Raw genomic sequence first — 25,170 nt, 5'->3', positions numbered from 1 at the left:
ATTAATGTAAGCACTGGTTAAAGAAGCACTGCAGGATCATCTTGACAAGAATTCAGTTATAGCTCAGACTCAGCATGGTTTTGTTAAGGGGCAAGGTCTTGCCTGACCAATTTGATTGGATACTATGATGTAGTCACAAAAGAATTGGATCCAGGGAATAACTTTTATATTATATATTTGGATCTTAGAAAGGCTTTTGATACTGTTTCACATGGAAGACTGCTGTCCAAATTGGAGCAGTGTGGCATTGGTGGAAAATTGTTGCTATGAATAAAGGGATGGTTGAGTGGCAGAAGACAGAGTGGTAATTAATGGAAACTGCTCATCATGGACTAATATTATTAGTCCACGATGAGCAGTTTTGAGGGTTTTCTGTTGCCCAAATGCAACAGTTGTGCATATTCACTTGTCTATTTAAGCAGAAGTGGGTTTCATCACTGTAAAGGATGTTCCATGGCCAAGTGATATTCACTGTCATTCGTGCCAGAAACTGAAGTGCATATGTGAAACGAATATCTGCATCACCATGCTTTAGCTGCTGTAGCATGTGCATCTTGTAAGGATAGTACTGCAACACCTGCCACATTACTAGCCTTATAGTGGAATATGTCATATCCACTTCACGAGAAACAGCTGGCACACTTGTGCCACCACACGGAGATTGACTTGATAAATCCACAACAGCCATAGCCACATCTTCAAACATGAGAGGAGTCTACTCATTTTCAACCTCTACCTGGTTGAACACCAAAATGTCCTGTCGCTTCAAATTTCAATCATTTTGTGGACAGCACAAACAGTCATAGGTCCACGCCTTATACTCTTCTGATGCTGGAATTCTCTGATAGCCGCAGCTGCATTGTTGCTGTTCTGATAGGTGCTATTAGTGAAGCTGATAGTACAGCTTCACTAATAGCACCTATTCCTGCAATGTTGTTGGCATTGCTGCTGTAGTGCAGGCAAACATCTATTGTATGATTTTGAAGAGACTGCTTTGCTTTTATACAGTACAGTAGAGCTGAGTAGTGGCAATAACTTAAGATTATGCAAATAACATAAGTTATTTGCATAATCGTAACTAAGACAGTTACACGCCATACAGTGACAAATTTTGTAATAATTTTTTTTTCCCTAATAAACGGCAAATGCATTCTTCATTGTACCTGTTGTCCAAATTTCTCTTCAGTATGAGCCTTAGAACTCGCTCCAGAGCCTTCTACATAGGGATACTTTAATTTTAACAACCCTGTACTTTATGGAATGAATCTGTACTGCTGAAAACATTCAGAATAATTTTAAAAATGATTCCTCAAACATGTTTTCAGAAATTTGTGCAGTGAAAATTCTGGTTATACTTTTTTGGTGTTGCATATTTTTTTTTTTAGCATATGCATTCACTTAACAGGGACAAAAGTAAAGTGACAAAAGTAATTGCCACTGTTAAACTGTATAATGAATTTCAGAGTTCACAAAGGCATTTAACTAATTTTTTAAAACTTTAAATTTTTTAAAGTGAGTGGGAAAAAAACAGCAAGTTTCTTTTGAGGACTCCTGAATTTGCTTCCTTGGTTTCAAATCATATGGTTTTCAGAACAGTTAGTTTATGTTCTAAAAATGCAAGTGACAATAAGTTAGGGTGATGAATCTTAAATGTTGTTTTTGCCTTCCAGACATTCTTGCTCTGGCTGAAAGTACACCCCTGCACCTTCTTTGATTGCAAGCCTCCATAGCCAGGTGGGAAGGAGCAGCAGTGCGTAGCACACGCTTCTTGATTAGACTGGAGTTTGAGCCCGTCACCACCAAATACGGAGGATGCGGAAAAGTCAGAGAATGACCACCGCATATTCCCGGAGCAATATGGCCTTAGTTGCTAATGCTCCTAAAAAAAAAAAAAAAAAATTAACAACCAAATAACCTTCTTTGATTAATAGGAATTCAACTGAATTTTTCTTATTATTTTATTTAATTAAAATTAATATTTTTAACTGGTGCGAACATTTAGTACATTGGTAACAGTCTCCAGTCATGTGTACCAATATTTTAATGTTGATTGGGTTTCCCTTTTATTAGTTATTGGTGTGTGTGTGTGTGCATGTATGCACATTATTATGCATGAGCTAAGCAGATTAAAATAATTCTTAAACTTAATGTAGGCCAGGCAGCATTTCTGAACATTACAAAGTAATGTGATAGTTTCACAGAAAGTATATTTTAGAGTGTAAAATTTAAACTTTTAATTGGAAATTTATTTTAAATTAAACAATTTTTCAATTCAAAAAGTAGTATTCAGTTAAGTTAATTTTAAACAATATCTGTAAACTTGAGTAACTAAACATAGATGTAAATAGGATCAATATAATTTGGGCTCCACAACTGACTAAAGAAAGATTAAGAACTGCTGAGAAAAACAAGGAAATCAATCTGTTATACATTATCAAAGCCATTCTTGAATGTCTGTTTCCACAGTCTTTACCCTTAAATTGTGCACTTTCAAAGGGATCATTTGTTGTGTAAAATGGCTTGACACTGAATTGAGTCTGATTTTAACCAAAATTAAATAAAGAATATATAATTAAAAAATTATGTAATTGAATGAGAACAAATTTATAAGTCAACTGCTTGAGTATTAAGGCATAGCAGTAGGTCTCGGTTAATGTTTTAGTCAGTTTAGTAAAAAGTTGCATAATACATTGTGAGAATAAATAAGTTCTGTACATATTTACCACTTTATTTAGGAATCAAATCCAACTTTGAGTGATATGTTTTTGTTTTCTATTTTCTAATTCTTTTTGGCCAAAAAAAAAAAGTAATAAAGTAGAGATATTATTGATACAAATGAGAAATCTTATTGCTGGGGAAAGAGCTTATAAATTAAATTAGTTAACAACTGAACATTAGTAATAAATCAGAAAGAGTTCATACGAAAATGCTAGAATGGGCATATTTTAAATATGGCTTGCTGGCTAATTTTCACAGAATGCCAGAAATCTGCTTCCAAACTGTGCTACTTGTCTTTTACAGTTACCATCTTTGGAGGTATGGTTTAAACCATTTGTTACTTTTAGGTTGATAATAGAATTCAAATATGTTGAATTTCTATTTCTCTGTGTGCTTATTTTACTTTTTCCCTGTTAATTTACTGTTCAAATCATTTTCTGTGATAAAAATGCACTCCCCCCCTCAAAGTCCATCAAAATGAAACCACCATTATAACATTGTGCTTATGGGAAAAAGTTACTTAATTAGCTTGAATTTTACCAATGTGAGGTTTACCTCACATTAGTCAAATTAGTCAAATATAATACTTATTTTAGTCAAATCGGATATTTGCAGATTCCTCTTCTGGAATTTGCATTTTTTCATATTTGTTACTATTTTTCATCAATTGTTATTTCACTAACATATTTCTTTTCAACATTTATTACACTCCGCTATTTTCTTAATTAAATTGAAAACACAGCATGTGATCCGCTTACAGTCACCCCATTATATTCAACAGATTTCAGTAGCTGAACGTTGAACCCATTATTAAAAATTTGTTCAGACAGGCTTTCCCCACCAAATTTATTTCTTCAAATTAAGTCAATGTAATGTGAAACTGCTGAAGTAAGTATAATATAGAAGTCTGATAATTTGATTTCTGTTGTACTGCTATAATGCATGATTGTCAGTTATTCCTATATACAGTGTGTGTGTATATATATGTATATATATATGTGTGTATATATATATATATATATTTTTTTTTTTTTTTTTTTTAAATGGTGAGTCAAACCCAGAAGGTATTAGAACCAGTAGTGCTATGGGTACAATGTTTGGGCTGAAGCTTTGTGATGTTTATTTAAAAATACTTATGAAGTATTCAAGTAACTCAGAATTTTTGGTAGGTAAGGACATACCTGCATGCTATTTATTTTATCTAGCTATTTTTTATGCAGTAACGTAATATTTTACAGAGGATCTCAAAAACTTGATTGACCTGTTAGAGCAGTGGCTTTCAACCGGGATGCTGCAGCTCCTTAGGGTGTTGCAACACATAAGAAGTGGCATTGGCATGCTAGAACTTCTGCATTACACTTTGCATTTGTCATTCCCAAAAAAGCATTCTTAAAGGTATTGGACTAAACACATTTTAGAGCAGTCTTAGGTGAAAGTTTAACTGATGCACAAGTTAGTGCAAGAGCATCGTGTTAATACGTAGCAATCTCTAAAATAGCTAAAAACTGCATCATTTTAAGTATATCTCATATTGTGGCTATCTTCACAACGAATTGCCATGATATTGCACTACCTCAAATAATTGCTTCGCGAATGGAGAAGACTATTGTTTCTTATTCTCATCAGATACCACCACCACCACCCAGATGGCACCGTTTAAAGCTTGGCCTTTCCTTGGTGGGTGGACTTACGCAATTAACTTTTCCCAAAAATAACCTCAAACAGTCAATTATTTCAATGAACAATGTATTGAATTTAAAGGCAACATTTCTGTTTATAATCCACTACAGCCCCAAGGGACCAGAGGAGTTCATAACTTCATCTCAACTGTTTTATTGCAGTTAAACATTTTAAATTGCAATTATTTATTTATAAATAAATTGTTTTATACTCTGATATAGCAAGATAACAGAGTAGTTTACACTTCATTATAACTGTTTTTGGCAGTCACTATCAATGTTGGAATTGGGTAGACCAAGGCCTCGGTGTACCCATTTTTAAAGGCCCCAAAAATAAGGTTGCAGAGTTTCTCTTGGACCAATAGTAATCTTGTTGGCCCTAGGGACCTCATCACCTTGGTATGTTTCAGCCACTGTTCCTTAGTAAATCTCATGTTGACCAACGTTACTAGTGTTGCAGTTACGAATGGGTTGTGCTTTTTAGTATGATTAAAACAGCCAAAAAATGTAGGGCATTTTTTGTGATAGCATACAAGCCTTAACCTTGCAATGTGCTTCTCATGCAGATGGGTAACCATGGGACCTCAACCATTTCATTCATCAGCATCTGCTGTAGGATTAAGCCTTCTAATATTATCTGCTTTTTTGCATTCCATCCACTGCAGTTCTGTTTATCTTTGGATTTCATCTCACCATCTGGTTTTGCTTTCTCTTTTTACTCCCTGTGTCCATTCTGTTGCTCTGTGTTCTGATATGTGCTGTTTCCTGCCATTTATTCAGCATATCTCCATTTGTTTTCTTTTATCATTTCTGCTGTATGCTTTGTACTATTTTTCTCTTTTAAACTTGTATTTTCAAAACAAAATATAGTTATGCCATAACTATATTTTAAAATGTCAGATTTTTAAACTTTGTGGGGTTCACCAACCCTGCAAACTAGAAAAAAAAACTGAACTGTTCACAGAGTTAATCAGACTTTAACTCAAAGGGGGGTGAACTAACCCTGTGAAACAGTTACAAACTCGTGGAATGGCAGAGCAAATTCTCACTGCATCCACAGCAACTGTTCCAACTTGCTCTTATATTCCTCCCCATCTCCACCCAATCTTGAATGTCCACATAGCATGACATATCAACTTGATTTGCAGTTTATCTAGGTTCAGTGCTATTTTAACTCTAGTGAACAATTTTTTTTTCATCCCATTAATTTTTGCATGGTGTAGATTTCATTCATTTGAAGTTTCAGTTATCTGTTGTGCCAATACACCTCTGAAGCAGCACACGTTATTTGTCACTAACCTGTATGTAGATCTGATTGAAGTATTATTGTAAAATAAATATGTCAGAGTTCAGAAATATAATAGTTTATGGGATAGCAAATGATCTCAGGTAGGAGTGAGGTATCCCCCATGAGTTATTTGGATTTTTCAGTATGCACAACATGCAAACTAGCCAGTGAACACAAACCTGATACACAATAAACTCTAAAAAAAAAAAAAAAAAAAAAAAAAAGCAGGCAACCAATTTGCTGACTCGAAAAATGATAAGTCTTAAAAATATACTTACCAACAAGCAGCAGGTATGCGGTTTTGGAATTCTGCACTACCAATTACTTCTAAAGCAGCCTGCAGATCTGTGAGACATTGCTTTTGCTCATTATTAGCATCATTGAGACAAGATGCATGTTGGAGGTAATCTGGAATTAACCATAAACATTTAGTAATTAACATCATAAAAATAATAATGGTTTGAATAAGCAAACAAAATGTAAGTGTCAAACCCTTCTTTCCTGTCTGACTGAAAATGTTGCTTCTATAAGTTAAAATATATATGAATTAAATTCTCTAAACAATAGATAAAATTTTCTTTATGGAATACTAATAAATGAAATGAAAGGCAAAAATCCTTACCTTTGATTCAAAGATAAGTGGATTTTTGTTGTAAATTAAAAGAAAAAACATTTATGTTAATGCATACACTACACTACACTATGTATGCATGCACCACACGTTTTTTTTTTTTGGAATATTAGAAATGAAAGTTTTATTTTTGGCTCAAATTTGTTAGTAGAAATTTTTTTTAATTACTTGGAAGAGAGGGTCTATGTGATTGTTCATTATTATATTAATGAATAATACACACTACACTATTATATCATGTGGTAGATTAAGTAATTTATTATCAAAATGATGCAATTTTAAATTTTGCACTTCAGCCTAACTGAAGTGGAAAACTTCAGTTAGGCTGAAGTGGAAAACAGTAAATTTCCAATTCACTGTTTTCCACTTCAGGGCTGTTAGCATGATCCGAGTGTTGGCACTGTTTCTCGTCTTCAGGCACATTAACAAGCCTGAAATGGCAAACAGTAAGTTCTCGAAACATAGGCTTAAATGCTTGGCATTAAGGTGGTTCAATTCCTTTAAAATTGTACCATTTTGATAATAAGTTATTTAATTTACCATGTGATATAATAGTGTAGTGTATGCATTAACATAAATGTTTTCTTTTAATTTACAACAAAAATCCACTTATCTTTGAATCAAAGGTAAGTGGATTTTTTTGCCTTTCATTTCATTTATTAGTATTCCATAAAGAAAATTTATCTATTGTTTAGAGAATTTAATGATAATTGATATCTTGTATGCAGCTAAATTTTGGCAACTGATGGAATATCCCCCCCCCCCCACACAGAATATTCATCAGTAATTCCCAAATGACTTTCAGTTACAAGCACCAATTTTTTAGTAACTATTTGCTGAGGGTCACAAGTTGCATCTTTATTTTTGGCGAAAACCAGAAAATAAGGAAGATAATAATGAAGACACTTGTGACCCTCTGTGAATGGATATTCCAGCATTTGATTACACATAGAACATCAATTTAAGCATAAAATTGTCTGCTATTAAATTATTATGAATATGTACTATTAAATCTGTAAATGAAATCAGATCCTCCCATGTACTTTTTCCCACCAATATTCTCTAAGTGGTTATTCATTTTGATATACTATGAATTATGAGACATTAATTTTTTGTGTGGCATTTAACTGACTCCAGGTGTGCAAATGCTTCTCTCTTGTGGCAATTCCCATTCAGCACCTGTGAAACACCAGAAACAGGTTTCTAATCTTGCCATGGAGTTTTGATTTCTCCAGCTATATGCGAACAGCTAACAAAAGTACAGATGCCACATAAGCATCTGTGTTTCAATCGGGAGGATCAGTGACTTTGAAAATTCTACAATAAAAACTTTATTATTGGTTTTTCTTGTTTATTTTCATATGATGTTTTTAATTGGGTTTAGCAGAAGCATAATTAATAGATCACTGTTTTGAAATCAGTAAAAAAGCTAAAAATCAACTTTTTATAATTAAAACAAAATTTGGTATCATACAGATGCCATACAAGCATCACTTGCACTCTCAATTTAACATCTTTGTTAAATTGAGAGTGCAAGTGATGGAAGGTTAAATGTTCTAAATAACAGATATGTTTTATTTTTGATATTAAGCGTAAATAAATAAATGCCACAAAATCCACTTATCCACCTAATTCAAAATTAGGTGGATAAGTGGACTCTAAATATTAAAATTGGTAACATTAAAAATTCAGTCTTTAATATAAATATTTTTCAGTATATCCTTGCCCCAGTGGCAGTTCATTTAGTTTAATTTTCTAGTACTCAAGTCTCCTGGATACATTTCTAGTTTATCTGCTGTTCCATAAATACTCCTCATCTGTGAAAAAAGGTCTGTATTCAGGGAGAGCCCTTCCTGTGGAATGGATAGAAGTCTAAGAGAACAAGGTCAATATATTAATATCCACTTATCTTTAAGAAAAAGGTTGAGAGAAGGTGAAGGAAAGCATTTCAGATTACATTTTTGGACTGCTCCCTGACACATTGTGAAGCAGTATACCTCAGCATTCAGTGATATATACATCAGCTTAACATAATATACTCCTGTAGTAGGACCCCTGTTCAGGCAACCCACTACCCAAACTGTCTTAGCAGGTCATAGAATCAAATCATCTTGCCTGCTATAACTACTGCTTGTTTGTTTATTTGGTTTTTAGGAGCATTAGCAACTAAGGCCACATGCGGTGGTCATTCCCTGACCTTTCCGCATCCTCTATTTGGTGGACTAACTACTGCATCCAATTTTTTTTTTTAGATCTTAGTGGACCACAGTTTCTATTCTTTCCTCTGCATGTTACTTTCAGGGTCAAAGTGATGAACATTTCACAGGAGGAGTGTCACTACTGAAAAAATTTGATTAGACTGATATTTATATTAATTGATTGTCTATTCCAGTTCAACTTTTTATTAATGTTTAGGACACTCACTGTGTACAAAACCTACGCCAAGAATTGCCATGTTAATAGCATCCACTTTTTGTGGTAGTTGATGCTGAAAAGAATCCAGAGGATGACCTTTTCTCTGTAGCTTTCTCATTTCCATGAAGCTTTCTCATTTCCTTAAAGGCGATTACTTTTTTTTTTTACTATTATATATAGAGTATCTTTGTCCAATATGATTGCCCATGTCCTTGTGGGCAGCCTTCTTTATTGTCTATTTCTTGCTTTTCCTGGTACTTTATTATTGTACATTACTTTTTATAATGGTGTTTGCTGCCTGTTAATCTTTTTAGTATTAGTAGTGGAAGGAAGGAAGGATGGAAGAAAACAAGCTTATACTGTTACCAGTCAGCCAAAAAAAAAAAAAAAATTCCCACATCACCTGCCATTCCCTTTTGGAAAGGTTTGTGGGTTTGAATTTTCTTAGAAGCAGCAGGAATTCTTAATCATCAATAACAGCTATAATTAGCTGATTAGCATTAGAGTGGCATATGACTACCCCAGGGACTCATATCTGGTGAGTATTGGGCTTGGCATACCCAGAATGATGATATCCTGAGCTGGATATCATCATTCTTCTCTTTCTTGGTGATGCCCTTCTACTTCTGACTCTTTTTCTCTCTCTCTGGGTAATTCAAAAATTTAATTTTTTTTTTTGGCTGGTGCAGCATAAGCCTCTGGCTTCCTTGCACCATATAGTTAATTATAATAATGATGCAAGAATGCAAGCTTATACAGCATTAGCCAAAAAAAAAAAAACAGGAAACAGACCTTCCCAGTATTAGACATTTCCTCCAAAAGGTGATCAGAAAGAATACACGTGGATGTTTGCTGCACCAACTGCAGACCTTAATGAATCAACTAGGAGCATATCTTTGAGTGTAGCTCATGAAAAGTTTGATAATATGGATTATCTTAAGTGTGCTTCTGCCTATGACGGTTACTCTCCCAAAAGCACCATTTCACACCAAAGTGCAACTTTTTTTTTTAAGTGAGTGAAATGCACTAGACCCTGCCAAGATGGCCTTAAATGTTAAAAGTTGATACTGATGTTATATGATAATATAAAGTTGATTGAAGTGCAATTGCCTAGATAATTAAAGCCCATATTTCACACTGACAAATCATATAACTTGTTGTGATTTGGATCCATTTAATCTCTTCTTAATATAGCTGATTAACTTGACAATTTGAACAGTGCAACACTTTGACTGGTGCAGTTGTGCTAGAGTTAGTTGTGGAGGAATTGACACTGAAAACATTCTGTCAAGCGAATCTGGAGCTGTTTTTGGAGTATGGTTTTGGGCTGCTTAACAATGATGACTATGAAATGTTCATAATTAGGTATTGCTTTGAAACAAGGATGTATTCTGTTCCTCCTGCAACATAACCTAATGTTACCTGAAGAGGCTTCTCAATTATATTTGTTAAATATCTCACTTGATTAACATCACAAAACTATAGAAGGAACACTATTTGAATTAAGTATTAGTACTGGCAATATGATGCAAGGAAGCAAGGCTAAAGATGCCATCAGAATTTAGTTTAGTTAGCTCTTTTAAAACCTTAACACTTCAGTTAAGTCATTCCACAGGTGCCTAGTTTTGCAACTTTTACAGAACCCTAGTCTCTCTTGGTAAGAATATCCTTTTTTTTCCCCTCAACTAATGTTGTTTGTCTCTGCATCATTTGCAACAGATCGACATCTTTCCTTAAATGAAGTTTCCAAACTTGTTTGCAGTATTCCAGATAATGGTCTAACTGTTGCTTTATACAATGGGATAGTCATCTCTGTCCCTGCCTGGCAAAGTTCATATATGTCATTAAAGAGTGGATCAGCAATAATAAAATCCAGTTGGAAAAGCATGACCAATCTACTGGAAAGCAATCTTTAATGAAATTATATATAATACAGTTATGTACATAAATTTCTTTCTAATGCTGAATATTTTAAATTAAATTTTATTTTGTACACATTAAATGATGTAGCTGTCTGTATTGTGTGCAGTCATATCACCTCTCAGGACTGTAAACTCTGGGAAGGTGAAGTCACAATGCTTATTAAGGGTGAGTTTGTCAAAGGGAAGACTGCAGTTCATACAATGAAGCAATATAAGAAATTTTAATATGTTTAAAAAATAAAATGCTAAACTCATTAAAGATAGATAAAAGGCTTCCTTGACTCATAATGTGATACAGTACCACAATTGTAAGGCACGTAATTAACTTACTGGCTCTCAGTTCGGTTCCAGAGGTACAGTACTCATCTAGCAACTTCTCTGACCCTTCACTTACAAAACCTAACAGTTCCCTCTGCAATGGAGTCATGCATCTGTGAGTGAAGTTCTGGAAACACTGGTTAGCTTCATGAATATACCTATTATGATATATTTAAAAGTTATAATGAAAGTAGTTTCAACAGTTAAATGCTCAGAAAATAATTAACAGCAGTATGACATTAAAAATGCTTGAAATGCAATAGTCAGAAATTGGGGGATCACAATATGTGCAAATATTTTGTAAATATAATGTACCTTATGATGTAGTTGAAGCTAAGTGATGATTAGCATATGTTGAAAACATTTGCTAACAATTGCATCTTTATTAGAACATGGCACATAAGAACAAAGCATTTTTTGTTGTTGTTGGGGGAAGCACTTGCACAAACATGACTACTATGCTGAAGCAACCACTAAATACGTTTTGCACCTGAGCTGCATTAATAAAATTGATCTATTGACAAGTTGTGGAATCAGTTGCCAGTTGATTTATTGTCACTGAATAAGCTTCAGTACATTTTAGGATATCCCAGAGGTGTTTGATGAGATTCACGTCAAGGGGAATAGGCATGGCATTTCAAACAGACATTACCACCTCATCTTCCAACATGGTTAGCTTTGTCCTATGATATCATGTCATCTTCCAACTTGACTAGCTTTGTCCTATGGGCTTGAATATTGCCATCTGTGAGAACAAACTTTTTTGCCTAAAGTGCCAGTAGAGGAAAGGACCGTAGGTGTTACTGAATCTCATCTCTATATATGTATGTATGTAGTCAGGTTTCTCTTCTGATGATGGAGTTCCTTAGAGCAGGGACTATTGCCACCCCATAGCAGTAATCTGTCTCCCCAAACTGGTTATGTTTCTGTACTACATGGTTGTTTATGGTTCCTCTTTCACAACACACTAAGATCTAACAAGAATCTGACTGCAGGCTGTACCTGAACTCTGTGAAGAGCACATGGTGCCATTACTCAAGCAGCTCAATTACGGTGCCTGAGACTGACTAACTCAGCCACAGAGTGAAAAAAGCCCATAAAAGTTCCTCGCTTCATCAACGGGATATGAACCCGGGTCTTTTCCATCAGGGATGCTGAGGACGGTGACAATACCACTGTGCTACCGTGCAGACATATACATGGAGCAATGTGGCCTTAGTTGTCAATGCTACTAAACGCCAACAACCAACCAACTAATATCGCTTACATCTGTCCGAAGTTTCTTGCTATCTTCTCATTTCATTGTTTTTCTATGGTACACACAACCACACCAAATTTTGTCCCACTTCATCACAAGTGCCATGAGTTACACCACTTTTTATACATTCTGTCAATTTCGTCAAGCAGTGTAGTTTATTTAGAAATATTTTTCCCCAAAGTAAGTTTCCCTCCCACTTATTCCAATTAATTAGGGACAGACTGAAGTCACCATAATAAGACATTTGCTTGCATACCCATTCCAGCTGCATGTAGAGACTATCATCATACTCTACACAATTTTTTGGTCTAGATTATTCCTACCCTCATACCTTTGCTGCCAACTAACTCAGACCACAGATTCTTTGCTAGTACATGTAACTTCAGACAGTAAAAGCTCTTTTTGCACTTGGGCTGCTTTTGATAAACATGACATCCCCCCCCCCTTCTATCTTCTGTATCTTTCCTATATACATTACATACTATAGTGGAACTAATCATTCTCAATTTTCGGGTGTCACCACGTTTCTGTTAGCCCTATTGTGTCAGCATAAGATGTCCTAACCAGGAGTTCAAATTCAGCCATTTTATTAGAATTAGCATTAGCAAAGACATATGATGCAAGAAAGCAAGCTTATATAGCATCAGACATAAAATAAAAATTCTTATTTCACCCATCCACTTGCTCCAAATGTTTGTCAAGTTCTGCCTTGAATCTATTTAAGCTACCCATCTTCTATGACAGATGGAAGTTTGTTCCAGTAATCAACCACCCGCTGGCTAAAGGCAAACTTACGCACATCTGTCCTACAACAGTCTTTCCTCAATTTGAATTTATGCCCTCTCATGTGATTATTCTGAGCAAGAGCAATCCAATCAGCATTGAGCATGCTCAAACCATTCAAGGCTTTATACACCTCAATCAGATCACCTCGTAGGTGCCTAGTCTCCAGACCCTGTAATTTTCAAAACATAAGCCTTTCTTTATAAGAGCAACCCTTTGTCCATTCACTAATCACCAACAGCTCTACATCCTCCTTAAAATGAGGCCTCCAGACCTGTATACAGTACTCAAGGTGTGGCCTGACCATTGCCTTATACAAGGGGATAATCACCTCCTTATCCCTGCTAAAAAAATTCCTGTATATCATTGACAAGACACCATGAGCTACTCTTGCACACCGGCTGCACTGCTCAGAAAACTTCATATCTGCCTGCACAATTATCCCCAGGTCCTTTTCATTCTCTACCACTCAGTGTAGTACCACAGAGTTGATACATTACTCTGGGATTACTGCTTCCAATATGTAGTACTTTACATTTGTCAGTGTTAAACTTCATTTGCAGGCGCCTCTGTAGCGAGTTGGGAAGGAGCAGCAGTGCGTAGCACATGCTTCTTGATTAGACTGGGGTTCGAGCCCGTCACCACCAAATATGGAGGATGCGGAAAGGTCAGGAATGACCACCGCATATTCACAGAGCAATATGGCATTAGTTGCTAATGCTCCTAAAAACCAAATAACAAACAAGCTTCATATGCCACCTCTCAGCCCATCTGCTCAACTTTTCTAGATCCTGTTGCAGCAGTGTACTGTCATTAACAACCCTGCCAACTTTCGTATCATTTGCAAACTTGGACATTAAGCCTGATATACCATCATCAATATCATTTATAAATACAGAAAACAACAATGGACCCAACACAACCCTGAGGGACTCCACTAATAACAGTCCATGAAAAGCAGTGTCCATTGATTACAACTCTGTCTTCTCCCACTCAACCATCCCTTTAACCATAGCAGAAATTTGCCTCCAATGCCACACTGCTCCAATTTGTGCAGCAGTCTTCCATGTGCAACAGTATGAAAGGCTTTTCTAAGATCCAAATATATGATATCAAAGTTATTCTTTGAATCCAGTTCCTTTGACTACATCATAGTATCCAATCAAATTGGTCAGACAAGACTTCCCCTTAACAAACACATGCTGTGCCCAGCTATAACAAGTCTCGTCTAGATGATCCTGCAATGCTTCTTTAACCAGTGCCTCCATTAATTTTCCTGGAACCAAAGTTAAACTAACAGGTCTGTAATTACCTGTGTCTCCCTTTGTTCCTCCTTTGTGGATTGGGGTCACATTTGCACATCTCCAGTCCATGGGTACCTCCCTTGAGTCCAGGGGGAACTCTCATAATTATGGCTATGGGTTTCCTTACTTCCTTTTCCGCCTCCTTTAATATAACTGGATAGATTCCATCCATCCCAGGTGCCTTTCTTGTGTTTATCTTCAACAATTTCTCCTCCACTTTACTCTCAGTTATTACAAGATTATCTAGCTTACTGCCAGAGTTGAATACACCTCTGGCATTCTCCTCCTGAATGTCGATGCAAAATATTCATTCAGTTTGTTAGCTACCTGAGCAGGATCATCAACAGTTGAACCTCAATATCAAGTGGACCAATCTGATTCATTCCCTTCCTTCTAGAGTTTACATAAGTAAAGAATTCTTTGCTGTTTTTCTTTGCATCCTCGCCAAAGATTTCTCATAATCTGCCTAACCTCCTTTGTAACTTGGTTACAGACCAGCTTATATCTATCATAGGCTGCTGTGTCGTATGTTAATTTATATGTATCCCATGCATTTTTCTTCTCTGTCACATGTCTAATTAGTTCATCTGATATGCATTTAGGCCTAAATCTTGAATAATATTTATTTGTTGGTATGAAAAGCCTAGTGGCTTCTAAGATAAATTCTTTGAATGCTTCCCATTTTGAATTTGCTGTTGGTAACATCATCAGTTGGTCCCACTGTATAGAATTTAAATACTGTCTCAGTCCATTGTAGTCGCCTTTACGGAAGCAATAACCCTTCCCTTTACCCCTAATGGTAGTTACCTCTGAGTAAATCCCACTTCAGCACACTGTGAACACTGCCATTTAGTGGTTCCTTTATTTGCAGATTCTTGATGTATGAAGAATCACTACTGATAATCAGATGAAGAGAATTACTCCCTCTAGTTGCCTCCCGAACATGCTGCTCTAGAAAACAATCATCCAATAAATCCACGAAACCCTTGCTAGTGTGTGTGACCAATTCACAAATTCCAGTAAATATCTGGGAAATTAAAATCCCCCATTATAAGACACGCTAATTTACTGGCCTACTCTATTTCTCCGCACAATTGCTCATTATACTCATCAGATTCATTAGGCATATAACACCTACTTTCATTTTTCCTTTCCCAGTGCTTGTCACACCAAACAGACTCAACATTGCATTGTCCACCAACATCAATTGGATGCACCTTAGATTTTGTGTTCTTAACTAACAGCATAACTCCTCCTGTCCTGTGTATTTGGGGAGTACACATTGTACTCCCCAAATTCCAGTTCTGCACTTATGTCTGTATGACACCATGTCTCTGATATCCCAACAATATCTGCCTTTGATGCCTTGACTAGCACTTCAAGCTCATCAAATTCATTAACTATACTCCAAGCATTGGTGTACGTGCATCTGTTTCTACTCTTAGTTACCCTAACACAGTCCGTGTATTTACTTGTTCCACTATGACTCCCAGCAGTCCTGGAAATTCCCGTTGCCTTGCTTTCCAGGCTGCTGCCCAATTGCATTTCAATAGCAGTAGTGCAAGAATCACTTTTACCTCTGCCAGCGGCTACTGTTAATGTATTAGTCAGTGTATCCTGGTAAAGATACACTGACTGGCAGTATCCTGGCAGTTTTCTGACCCACCTAACTCTGTCTCTATAGCATCAGCAAATATTCTTGCACCCTTTCTATTTAAGTGTATCCCATCCCTGTAGAAGCAGTCTCTCCTGTTAACAAGCACAACCAGGCTGAGAAAAATTCTACCCCTTGAGCCTTGCACAATCTCTTCAATGCTGAATTGATCGATAAGGCTCTCATGACATTACACACTTAAAACTAAATATTCTTCTATAGTTTACTACCCTGACATACCTCCCCTTGCAGTTATTTAAGTTTGTTTCCCCTATCTTTATCATCCTGCTCCTTTGAAGTGTTGCTACCTTCAGAACATTTTGCTCACATCGTCTGTTGCAGAACCAAACAAGAATTCTTGAGATGAGTGCAAGTACTCATCCAATATCATTAGATAAGTGCGGATCTATATTACTCTTCTCCCTCCTAAATAATAGTTTCTCTGAACCCTTACGGTATCCTCAGATACTGGCAAAAATCCTTGAACTACCTTTGTTCAAATGCATGCCATCTCTACAAAATTGATTCTTTCTATATGTGTGGGCCATATTGATAAAAATGTACTCCTGAAGTTGAGCTAATCCACAGAGATTTCCTGAAGTCTTCAGCTAATCCACAAAGCTTTCAGAATATTGCGAGGGGAAGAATTGGGGACGCATGCACATTCTGATCTAACTTGCGGCATTTCTTTTTTTAGCATGGTCCTATATCCAACAAATGGTCAGGTCGTGGTTCGTTTAATATCGTTTGTCCCAGATGAATAATATCTCTCTCATTGTTTCTCTTTACCCTTCCCTTTAAAATATGACAATTATTATTATTATCTTAATTTTCTCCTAAGACACCCGTTACAGCTATTGACTAGGGGGTGGGTGTGAAACATACACAGATATACAAATATAAGGTTTACATATCCACGTATAATTTATATATATCATTTTATTATAATATGTTGGTAACATCAATTGTTGCTCCTGACAAGTTGTGGAGTTTTTAGGAGCATCGGCGAATAAAGCCCTGTTGCTCTGTATGTATTGTCTGTAAATTGCATGTGTTCTGGGGTCGATTTTCTGTTTGCTGGACAAAAAACCAGAGTTTACGGGAGAAAAAAACCTTGCCTGAGACAGACTATCTCAGTTATGTGAAAAAGGCCCATAAAAATTCTTTGCATTATCGACGGACTCGAACTCAATTCTTTTCCACCGTGTGTGGGAATTGTTTCCGACAAGCACATACTCATTCATATTCATATACAGTATATACGTATTCAAAGGGGCTTTCTATGTATACAAAACATAATATAAGGTATAAAACAGCACAGACGGGTTCTGAAATTTCATTTTAAAGCAGGGCCCGTTTAAGGGTGTGTGTTGAAATAGGCAATGCTAGGCTCCCACCACGATACGGGAACCCCAAAATTTACTTTCATTTCATTTACATATGTGGAGGGCAAAAAATAATGGGAAATTTAAAAAAAAAAAATTAAAAATCAGTGGAAAATTACAATAAAGCCTGCTCTTTATATAAAGGTCATATTACCAGGCAATGCAACCTGCGAGCCACTTATGGCCAATTTCTTCATTAGGTGCGGCCCGTTGCCATGTTTCTCCCCTCCCCAACTTCCGCGCTAGAGGATGTACTAGAGGATACTCCATATATTATGATTTTGAAGAAAATATATGAGAGTGCTACATCCTTTATTAGACTAGACAAAGACAGTAGCAAATTTAAAATCGAGAAAGGAGTTCGACAAGGAGACACAATATCTCCGAAGCTGTTTACTGCTGCCCTTGAGGAAGCTTTCAGAAGATTAGACTGGTCGCAGAAAGGAGTCAATGTGAACGGAGAGTACCTAAACCATTTACGATTTTCAGATGACATTGTGGTCATAAGCCACGATCCCAAAGAATTAGAGGAAAATCTTAATCAGTTATGCACAGTTAGTAAGGATTTTGGACTAAAGATGAATATGACGAAAACAAAAGTAATGATGAACAAGTATGCCACAGAAAGGGAAATAATGATTGAAGGAGCAGTAATTGAAAAGGTGGAGTCATACTTATCTGGGACAAGTTATTAGCTGTAATAATGATAAATGGCTGGAAGTCAAGAGAAGAATAAATTTTGGATGGATAGCATTCAGGAAATAGTCACATACTGAAGAGCAATATCCCAGTTTGTCTGAAACGTAAAATAATGAATCAATGTATACTCCTCACCATGACTAATGGAAGTGAAACTTGGGCACTCACCAAAAGAATGGAAGAGAAGCTAAGAACTACACAGCGAAGAATGGAACGAATTATATTGGGAATCAGACTGTTAGTTCAGAAGAGAAACACATGGATTAGGCAGCAAACTCAAGTAAAGGACATTCTTATCAAAACTAAAGAACTAAAATGGTCTTGGGCAGGACACATAGCTCGAAGACATGATGACAGATGGACTAAGAAAATAACAGAATGGTACCCAAGAGGAGCTAGAAGAAAACCTGGAAGACAAAGGCGGAGATGGATAGATGAAATTCATGAGTTTTTGAGTAGTAAATGGATGGCCAGTGCTCAAAACAGAAGGGACTGGAAAGTTGCTGGAGAATCCTTCATCCTGCAGTGGATTGAAAATGGCTGATGATGATGATGATGACTAGAGGATGTTATTAGTTTTCATGTAATAACATTGTCAGATTTTCATATTACATGTAAAAAAAATTAAATTTTGTCGATCAATGCGTATATTTCCACATTGATCAAGAAAAATTCAATCCTGTTTTGAAAGATGCATAATTAGTGATCAAGAACTTTATGAGGACCGAGAGAACCCATGTTGGCTCGCAACCTTCAACGTTCAATTAGTTTTATCCCCCCAGCCAAAAACGACCGGATTGCCTTGCCGTGTACAATTTTATGTATACCTCACCATCTTCAACTTGTTGATTCATTGCAGGAAGTTGGTATCCTCAACAGGTTTCCAGCAACTGCAGCCTTCTGTTTTCTGTTGCCATTGTACACCAGCAAATTTCTTCGATCCACCTCATGTTTGGTCTTTTTCTTGGGCGTTTAGAGTCAAGTGGTATCCATTCCAAAATTCGTTTGGTCCATCTATCGTCAGTTCTATATATAATACCTGCCCATTTCCATTTTAGGCTCTTTATTGTTTTAGTAATGTCACAGACCTTAGTTTGTTGGCGAATCCATGCACGTTTTTCGGTCTCTTTTGGTTAGGTTCAAAATTCGGTGCTCCATACTTCTCTGTGTGATACTCAGTCTTTGAAAAGCTTTGGCATTTAATGTCCATGTTTCACAACCATATATTAGGAGACGGAGGATACATTGACCAAAAACTTTCCGTTTCAGACAGAGTGGCAGATTTTTTCTTGAAAACTATATTAAGCTTTCCAAATGCTTGTCATCCAAATTTTATGTGCCGTTCAATTTCAAATCATGATGTTTCCATCTGTTGAAATTTCTTGCCCAAGGTAAACATACCGTTTCACTTCTTCAAGTTCTTGTTCATTGGCCATGATTTTCTTTTGTCTGGTAAATTTGTTGAACATATCCTGTGTTTTGTTCATATATTCATTTTCAAACCGAACTCCCTGCTTTCATGCTGAAATTCTTTAATGTTTTACTACAAAACTTCTGGATCATCGGCAGCGAGAATAATATCATCTACAAATCGTAAGTGATTCAGGTAATTTCCATTTATCTTGAGTCTTTTATTATGCCAATTTAGCTTGCAAAAAATTTCTTCTAATCTGGCAGAAAATATACTGTTGTGCAAAACTTAAGGATCAGTCTGGTTTTCACCTGTAGTTTCTCATAGGAGTAGCCTGGATATGGGAAAAGCATACGAAAGGAACCTCGTGAGGTACAGAAATGATGAAGGAAACAACACCGACACAACAACGGAAACAAAATGGTGCAGAAGGACTTTATTCAAAATTGCAAAATAGCACTTACTGCCATGTACAAATGCATCACTTGCAAAGATGGAAAAAGGGAAGAGGTGGTCCTCAGTAGAGATGTGGCCACCCCTAATTTCTATGCAGGCTTCGCACTGCCTGTCCATACTTAGAACAATGTTGTTGATAATTTCTTGTGGTAAGATCGTCCATTCCATTGTCAGCACCATCTTCAACTAGTGAACATTTTCTGGTGGGTGTGGACTTGCCGCTTGGCATCTTCCCAGAGTGTACTGTATGTATTCGATGGGATTTAGATCGGCAGAACAGGCAGGCCAATCCATACGAACAGTGTATAAGAAATTGCAAAATTCTCAGCATCTTGATCATCTCCCCCAAGGGCTCACGTCTGGTGAGTATGGGCTTGGCACACCCAGGGCCCTGAGATCAACAGCTACAATGCGATGGGGTGTGGCGTTATCATCCATAAACACGAACTCGGGGCCAATGGCACCTCGGAACAGACGCACATGAGGAAGGATTACCTCAGTACAGTAGCGTGCACCGGTTACAGTACCGCCTTCTGGTATCTGGAGTTGTGTACGTCCATCCAAGATACCTCCTCCCCAGACAAGAACACCTCGATCGCCATATCGCTCCCTTTCAGTGATGTTTGCGGGGTGATACTGTGTGCCAACCTCTCGCCAGATTAGCCGACGTCCAGAATCGCTGCTGAGACTGAATCTACTCTCATCAGTAAAGAATACCTTAAGTAAAGATTTTGTGGTTGTAACCTTTAGAAATAGTGTCGGTCCTTAAGTTTTGCACACCAGTGTAGTCTTAGGGAGATTGTCTCCCTAAAACTATTTTCTATATTCTCGTCAGACGCCTTTTTCAGTGTTCATCTGAACTTTATCACTGTTGACGGTATCGATGAAATTGCCTTTTAGCATTAGCATTAGTAGAGGCATATGATGCAAGGAAGCAAGCTTATGCAGCATCAGCCAAAAAAACAAAAACCCTTCCACTTCACCCATCCGTTCGTTCGAAATACCTGTCCAGCTGAGCCTTAAATTTATTTAGGCTATCAACTTCCACAACATGGGATGGAAGTCTGTTCCACCAACCAACTACCCGCTGGCTAAAGGCAAATTTCCGCACATCTATCCTACATCCGTCCTTCCTCAATTTGAATTTATGCCCTCTCAGGTGATTATTCTGAGCAAGAGGCAGTATCCCATCAGCATTGTGCATGCTCAAACCATTCAAGGCTTTGTACACCTCTATCAGATTACCTTGCCGGTGCCTTGTCTCCAGACACTGTAATTTGCAAGAGTTAAGCCTTTCTTCGTAAGAGCAACCCTTCGTTCCGTTAACTAACCTCGTTGCCCTTCTCTGTACTCGTTCCAGCAGCTCTACATCCTTCTTGAAATGAGGCCTCCAGACCTGTATACAGTACTCAAGGTGCGGCCTGACCATTGCCTTATACAAGGGAATAATCCCCCCCCCTATCCCTGCTAGAAAAATTCCGGTTTATCATTGAGAAGACACCATGAGCTACTCTTGCAGCCCATCTGCACTGTTCAGAGAACTGCATATCTGCCTGCACATTTACCCCCAGGTCCTTTTCATTCTCTACCGCTGTCAGTGTAGTACGACAGAATTGATACGTTGCTCTGGGGTTGCTGTTTCCCCATATGTAGTACGTTACATTTGTCAATGTTAAACTTCATTTTCCACCTCTCAGCCCATCTGCTCAACCTTTCCAGATCCTGTTGCAGCAGCATATAGTCAATAGCGTCCTTAACAACCCTGCCAACCTTTGTATCGTCTGCAAACTTGGACATTAAGCTTGATATACCATCATCAATATCATTTATAAATACAGAAAACAACAATGGACCCAACACTGAACCCTGAGGGACTCCACTAATAATATTAGTCCACGATGAGCAGTGTCCATTAATTACCACTCTGTCTTCTGCCATTCAACCATCCCTTTATCCATAGCAATAATTGGCCACCAATGCCACACTGCTCCAATTTGTGCAGCAGTCTTCCATGTGCAACAGTATCAAAAGCCTTTCTAAGATCCAAATATATAATATCAAAGTTATTCCCTGCATCCAGTTCTTTTGTGACTACATCATAGTATCCAATAAAATTGGTCAGGCAAGAATTAGAAAATTTTGACGTAAGCTCTGTCTACATTTTAGTTGATTAGGGCAAGGGACAAGGGACAAGGTATTCTTGTATTGATTGCGGCCTCCAGGGTTACCCCTATATACCGCTGTAGCATCTGTAGGTTATTTATAGCCGGCAAGTGTGTGTAAGTGTGTGTGTGTGTAAGTATATATGTGTGTTGTGATGGTTGTTGTTTGCCGGCCCTGGAGTCTTAGCAGCCGGGAGGCAGGGAGCAAGCTACCTGCGTCCCGACTTCCGTCCCTAGCCACTAAGGAGGCGCTCCAGGAACTATCTAAATTACACTTAGTGGGATTCCAACAAGTGGAATCCCACTAAGTGGCTATTAGATAGCCACTTAAAAAAAAAAGAATAAATTAAGATAAATAATAAATACTTATGTCACCGATATGAAACATAGCAGTAAACATATTAACAAATTACACTGCATAAGCAGAGAGTAAAATATACAATATTTACAAAGTAATTAAAATCTTGGCTGAAAAATTAGTCAACCAAGAAATTAACAGAAATAGTCAACCAGAAGAAATGCAGAAACATATATACAAAACACAAAGAGACAAACAGAACTCACCCAAGGCAAATATATGCCAAAGGCAAAACCAATAAATACTGTACAAATAAATTAGTTAACCGAATCAAAAGCAATTCTAAATTTAAATCTAAGTATAACAGATCAAAATAATAAGTTAAGTATTAAACAATAATTAATTAATATGCAGAGAAGATGTCTCTGCACAAGTAATCTAATCTATAAACATATGTACATAACCAGCAAGTGCAAAGCTGCTACCACAAGCTGCGAAAAACAAAACTTGTTTCAAATAACAAGACACGTAGAATTAACAATAATGCATAGGTAAGCATTAAAAAAAAAAAAAAAAAAAAAAAAATGGATGTCAATTGCCAACAAAGCAATTGGATCTGAGAGGGCGGGAAGAGGTCCATCCCACCCCTCAGAACCAAAACCCATTTACAACTAAAAATGCTAGACTAAGAACTATATGGTACTAGCAAAAACCCAACTGATTGCAGCTGCAATCAGGCAGGAAAGAAAAATACAACAAATAATCAGCCCCGCAGGAAAACAAAATTAAATCAAAACACAAGCAGCAAGAAAAGCAGCCAGCAGTAAGACAGGCTAGAGAGGAAAATCATCTCACTCAACCAGAACAGCCAACTGAAGGTTGGATCTGAGGGAGCAGGGAGAGGTCCATCCCACTCCTCAGAGCCAAACAGACAACGCAAAAAGAGAAAAACTGTCTCTTCAACATAATAATGAGCTAACTACACAAGTAATGTACAATATAAACATTTAAGATTAACTGCTGATTTAAAACACAATAAAATCAGTTACTCTCAATTCTGAGAGCAAACAACAAATCAAACAAAAGCACCATGATATTAACAAGATAATTACAGTATTTACAAAATACATACAATTTAACACAGAAAATCATTTCAGGCAACCCGGGCAGAGTTCGAAGTGGGAGAGAGGAGGTCCATCTCTCCCACTCGGCCAGGCAAAAACCTGAAACAAGTCTCCAGAAAAAGACGCAAAAACTCTGCGTCCAAAACACAAGACAATTTAGGCAAGGAAGAAACTCCTCTCGAAAAAAAAAAAAAAAAAAAAAAAAAATCAATACAGTAATTACAAATAACGAAATCAAGGGTTATTCCTTGATAAAGCCGCTCTTCTCCGGAAGACACAATTAGCAAAAGAAGAGAAGGCAGAAAGAGAGTCCGCCGACCCAACCAGGCGCCAAAAATCATCTAAATTATATACATTTGTACAGATAGACAATTGTTGTCTTAAATCCACATATAAATTACAATGTAGGACAATATGTTCAACCGTCTCCTCAGAGCCACAAGAGCAGAGAGGAGAGGGGACGAGTCCAAATCTATATAAACGAGAATTAATTCCATGTCCCGTGATTAAGAAAGTGGGAAATAACCCAAGTTGAAGCCAGTTAAAGTTTTTATCTTTAATAAAAACACGAGGAAAGAAAGCGTATGTGATTCTGCCGAGAGAGGAATCATCCCAAGAGTGTTGCCACTCTTCCAAAGCAAGATTGGAAAGTCTGGCCAGATCAACATTTGTAGAGTTCTCATAATTATTAGCAAAATCTCCCACCGAGGCAGGAGAGAGAGATTTCCTATGGTAAGACAAGAAATGCAATATAATTTCCAGGTAGATAGGGAGACGACCATTAATAACAAGCAGGGCATCAGTAGAAACAGTTCTACATGCCCTGCAAGTATAGAGAAGGAAGGACCGCTGCGCCTGCAGAAGGTATTTTTGGACCAGTGAATTAAGAATTCTGAACCCCCAAGCGCCAGCACCATAGCAGACGATGGGGATGAAGATACACTTGTAGTAAAGACCAAGAGAAGACGACTTAAGATTCCAGAGGGAACGGGCAAGACGCAACAGCCAGCCGGTAAGAGAACGGATTTTCTGCCGAAGGTACTTACAATGGGGAATGAAAGATAAACGATCATCAATCACCACCCCAAGGTATTTATATTCACTTACCAATTTAACAGCCTGGTCAAGAATTTTAACCACAGGGGGACGATTACGATTCAGTAGGCCTTTCAGAAGAACCTGTTTAGTTTTAGGGACTGAAATGGAGAGTTTATGGAGGGAACACCACATGTGAAGATCATCCAAGATGTGGTTTGCTTTAATTTCCAATTCTAGACGAGAATTCCCAGGTACAAGCAAGGCAAGATCGTCGGTGTAGGCAATGTTGACAATATCATCATGAGGGACATTTAGCCATCCATCAAGGACCACGTTCCAGCAAACAGGGCCAAGAACGGATCCCTGAGGACAACCCCTAGAAACCGGCCTCGTAACCGAGCAAAAACCGGAGGAGACCACAAGGCATCTATTATCGAAATAACTAGAAATTAGTTTGTAGATAGGACAGGAGACCTCGGCCTCCCGAAACCTCGCCAGGACACTCTGCCACCATAAGGTGTCAAAGGCCCCTTTGAAGTCTACAAAGAGACCGAGAACGTATTTAGAAGGAGATGCTCGAACAGTGCTCAGGAGAAGATTAATTGCATCTGTAGTTGATTTACCTTG

The 25,170-nt window shown here is 37.4% G+C and overlaps 1 protein-coding gene across 1 annotated transcript in view; it reads right to left on the bottom strand.

Annotated features, from left to right (window-relative positions):
* The window catches only part of LOC150080168 (uncharacterized), an 86,558-nt gene that overhangs the window by 5,294 nt on the left and 56,094 nt on the right, over nt 1-25,170 (bottom strand). Inside the window, exons 3-4 of the mRNA XM_090381743.1 lie at nt 10,984-11,129; nt 5,964-6,093 (exon numbers count right to left, since the gene is read on the bottom strand). Of these exons, the coding sequence (XP_090237869.1) occupies nt 5,964-6,093; nt 10,984-11,129 (276 nt within the window). The remainder of the gene's footprint in view (nt 1-5,963; nt 6,094-10,983; nt 11,130-25,170) is intronic.

This window comes from Mastigoproctus giganteus, chromosome 9 (genome assembly GCF_048544385.1).
Source record: "Mastigoproctus giganteus isolate SK-2022 chromosome 9, ASM4854438v1, whole genome shotgun sequence".
NCBI classification, from domain to species: Eukaryota; Metazoa; Arthropoda; class Arachnida; order Uropygi; family Thelyphonidae; genus Mastigoproctus; species Mastigoproctus giganteus.
The sequence above is the reverse complement of the archived record's forward strand: the minus strand, read 5'-3'. Positions and strand labels throughout refer to the sequence as shown.